At 35.2% G+C, this 3360-nt stretch overlaps 1 protein-coding gene across 1 annotated transcript; it reads left to right on the top strand.

The window, feature by feature from the left end:
- The first annotated feature begins 1349 nt into the window (after positions 1 to 1349).
- Positions 1350 to 2285, top strand: LOC116072431 (olfactory receptor 7G2-like). Its single transcript, XM_031343898.1, has one exon. It carries the CDS (start codon positions 1350 to 1352, stop codon positions 2283 to 2285), a length of 936 nt encoding a protein of 311 aa, XP_031199758.1.
- The last annotated feature ends 1075 nt before the right edge of the window (positions 2286 to 3360 follow it).

Raw genomic sequence — 3360 nt, 5'->3', positions numbered from 1 at the left:
AGGCAATAGTTAACACAGTTGTTCCATTCACACTACACAGTGATAATGTAATCATATTCACATATCTAGAATTAATTCCATTAAATCTGTATAAATTTTTACATTTATAAGCTAAAACACATTGTCCAAAGTTTTTTTGTTGTTGTTGTTAAAGAAGCTATAAAAATTAAACTAGAAGACATTGAAGACCAAAATATGTTAATGACTATTAACATAAGTCACATAAGCACAAAAGTCACAGAGCAGAAGAACATGGATGGGCTCTATCTGCCTCTGTCTGAATTAATCACCTAAAGGAAATTTTTCATCAAGCAGATTTTCTCCTTATGGATTTATGCATGCCTTTAATCACCTTATGATAAAAAGTCTGCCTAATGGATACATTTTGTTGGCAAAACCCTGGGGACAACAGAGACTGTAAATATCAACCTGAGATCACTATACAACAGACATTCTCAGGTAAATAGCCAGCACAGCTGCCTCTGAGTTCACATATCATCATTTCATTACTGTATAACAGGAAGGTTCTTTCCAAGATTTGTTTCATTTGAAGTGTGTTTTACATTATGGAAAGAACTGATGTTGCTCAATCATGATGGCACCCTAGGATTCTGAAGGGTTTTGACTTAGTGATTGGTATGAGTATCTGTACTTTAATATTAGTCATTCAGTGGTTGTGAGATAAGGACATGAAGAGTATGGATATAATGTATAATTTGGCATGCCAAAGGCAAAAGTAAATCACAATGACAGTGTTAAAGGCATCTTATGTATCAAGATCTATTTTAAATCAGTAGTTGCTCTTTTATGACTCAGTACTAATTCATACCTAGGATGATTTATAGTATTCTGCCATGTTATTAATGAAGACACCGAAGAAGCTCAGAGAATTCATGTATATTTTTATTACAAATGAAGAACCATTAAACTCAGATGTGTTTAACTAGAAATCTTATTTTATATTGATTCTGTTAGTTTATATTGAGGGTAATTTTCATTGTGGTTTCCCACTGGTCATACTTTTGTAAATTTTTTTCAGTGAAGCATCTACATATAATATACCATGTTGTTCTTATCATTGATATAATGTGGTACAAAGAAGGTATGTAGTAGACAAAAGCCAATAATATATCAGAAGAGTAGACAGAGAGAAAATTTAGAGAGAAAACAGCACAAATACAGGAGGAGAGAGAAACAAGTGGGAACAGACAAACATATGGATGGAGAGAGGAGGTGACAAAACAAAGAGGAAAAGGTATGTTTACTTCATGACGCATTTCTTGAATTGTAAACTGATGAACTTTTTTTCTGTACAATTACCTCCATTATTTTTTCAGTATCTGAAAGTCATGGAATTCATAAACCAAACAACTACTTCTGATTTTCTTCTTCTGGGACTTTCAAGTGACCCTGAATTGCAGCCTGTCATGTTTGGACTCTTTCTGTTTATATACCTGGTAACAGTAATTGGAAATATGTTCATAATATTGACCATCAATTCAGATTCCCATCTTCATACTCCCATGTACTTCTTTATCTCCAACCTGTCCTTGACTGATATCTGCACAAGTACAACAACAATACCAAAGATGCTTGTGAACATCCAAGAACAGAATCTAAGCATAACTTTTGCAGGATGCCTCACTCAGGCTTGCTTTGCCATGCTTTTTGTTAGTCTGGAGTGCTGCCTTCTTGCTGCAATGGCATATGACCGTTATGTGGCCATTTGTTACCCCTTAAGGTACACAGTCATCATGAATTGGTATCTGTGTCGTCTAGTCATCATATTCTCCCTGCTCAGTAGCACTGCTAATGCATTACTTCTCAGTCTCATGATGCTGTGTCTGTCCTTCTGCAAAAACTTGGAAATTCCTCACTTCTTTTGTGAAATCACACAGGTCATTAAGGTCGCTTGTTCTGACACATCCATCAACATTATACTGATATATATTGCAAGTTTAACATTTGGTGGCATTACATTTTCCGGAATCATTTTCTCTTACATCGAAATTGTCTCCACTGTTTTGAAAATACCATCTGTGCAAGGAAGATATAAAGCCTTTTCTACCTGTGGGTCCCATCTATCAGTCATGTCTTTATTCTATGGGACAGGTTTAAGTGTATGCATCAGCTCTTCAGTAACTGACTCTCCCAGAATGACAGCAATGGCATCAGTTATGTATACAGTGGTGACTCAGATGCTGAACCCCTTCATTTACAGCTTGAGGAACAAGGATATGAAGGAAGCCTCGAGGAAACTCATAGGTAGAATGATTTCCCTTTAATAAATGTTATCTTCTTTGGTGAGATTCTTTAGTTAAATCACTCTAACAAGGACCCAAGGAGCTGAAGGGTTTGCAGTCCCTTAGGACATACAACAATATGAACTAACTAGTACCCTCAGAGCTCCCAGGGACTAAACCACCAACCAAAGAGTACACAGGGTAGGACTGATGGCTCTATCAGCATATGTATAGCAGAGGATGGTCTAATGGTCATCAATAGGAGGAGAGAGAGGCCCTTGGTCCTGTGAAGGTTCTATGCCCCAGTGTAGGGGAATGCCAGGAAGTGGGAGAGGGTGGGTTGTTGAGCAGGGGAAAAGGGGAGGGAACAGGGTTGGGTTGTTTTTCTTTTTTTTTTTCTTGGAGGGGAAACAACCTGAATTCAAGTGAGTTTCATTCAGTGTTATCCATCAAAAGTAATGGTAAATAGTAGAAGTAACATGTTGTCGAATTGCTACTTAGGAGATATCATATGACATGTAAATAAAGAAAATATCTAATAAAAAAAGATTCCTGGAATTTCCAAATATCTGACCATCCCTTTACTAATCCTTCTAAATTCAGTGCATGACATAATGCCAGATTGCATTTATTACATTTTTTATATTTACTTATTGTGGAAAAATTGTCTCAATTCTGTTACTGGTTCCTTTCTGTTACAAACTCAGGGACAAAATATGTTACTATTGGTCTGGCTGTATGTTATATAATAGTGTACCATACATGTGTATTTGTATATGTGCATACATTAATATGTATATAACAAAAATATGAGATGTCAGTCTTACTGATAAATGTATATTAATATATACAATTAGAAATTATACATGTTTGAGAAATACAAGAAAGCAATTCAACATATGTAGAAAATATGTAATGTAATTAAACATCATGGCAATTAGACAAAGTGCTAATTCCAATATTTACCATTAGTTTCAATGGATAACACTGAATGAAACTCATTTGAATTTAGGATGTCATATTTGTCAACCATAGTACATTAGACATTAGTTCATCTATCCAGATATACTGTATACCTGTCCATTCTCTGTTTATCAGTCATATATCTTTCCAAATT

The sequence above is a fragment of the Mastomys coucha genome, unplaced genomic scaffold (assembly GCF_008632895.1).
Source record: "Mastomys coucha isolate ucsf_1 unplaced genomic scaffold, UCSF_Mcou_1 pScaffold23, whole genome shotgun sequence".
Classification (NCBI taxonomy): Eukaryota; Metazoa; Chordata; class Mammalia; order Rodentia; family Muridae; genus Mastomys; species Mastomys coucha.
Note: the sequence above shows the minus strand (reverse complement) of the source record. Positions and strands in the feature narration are given on the sequence as shown.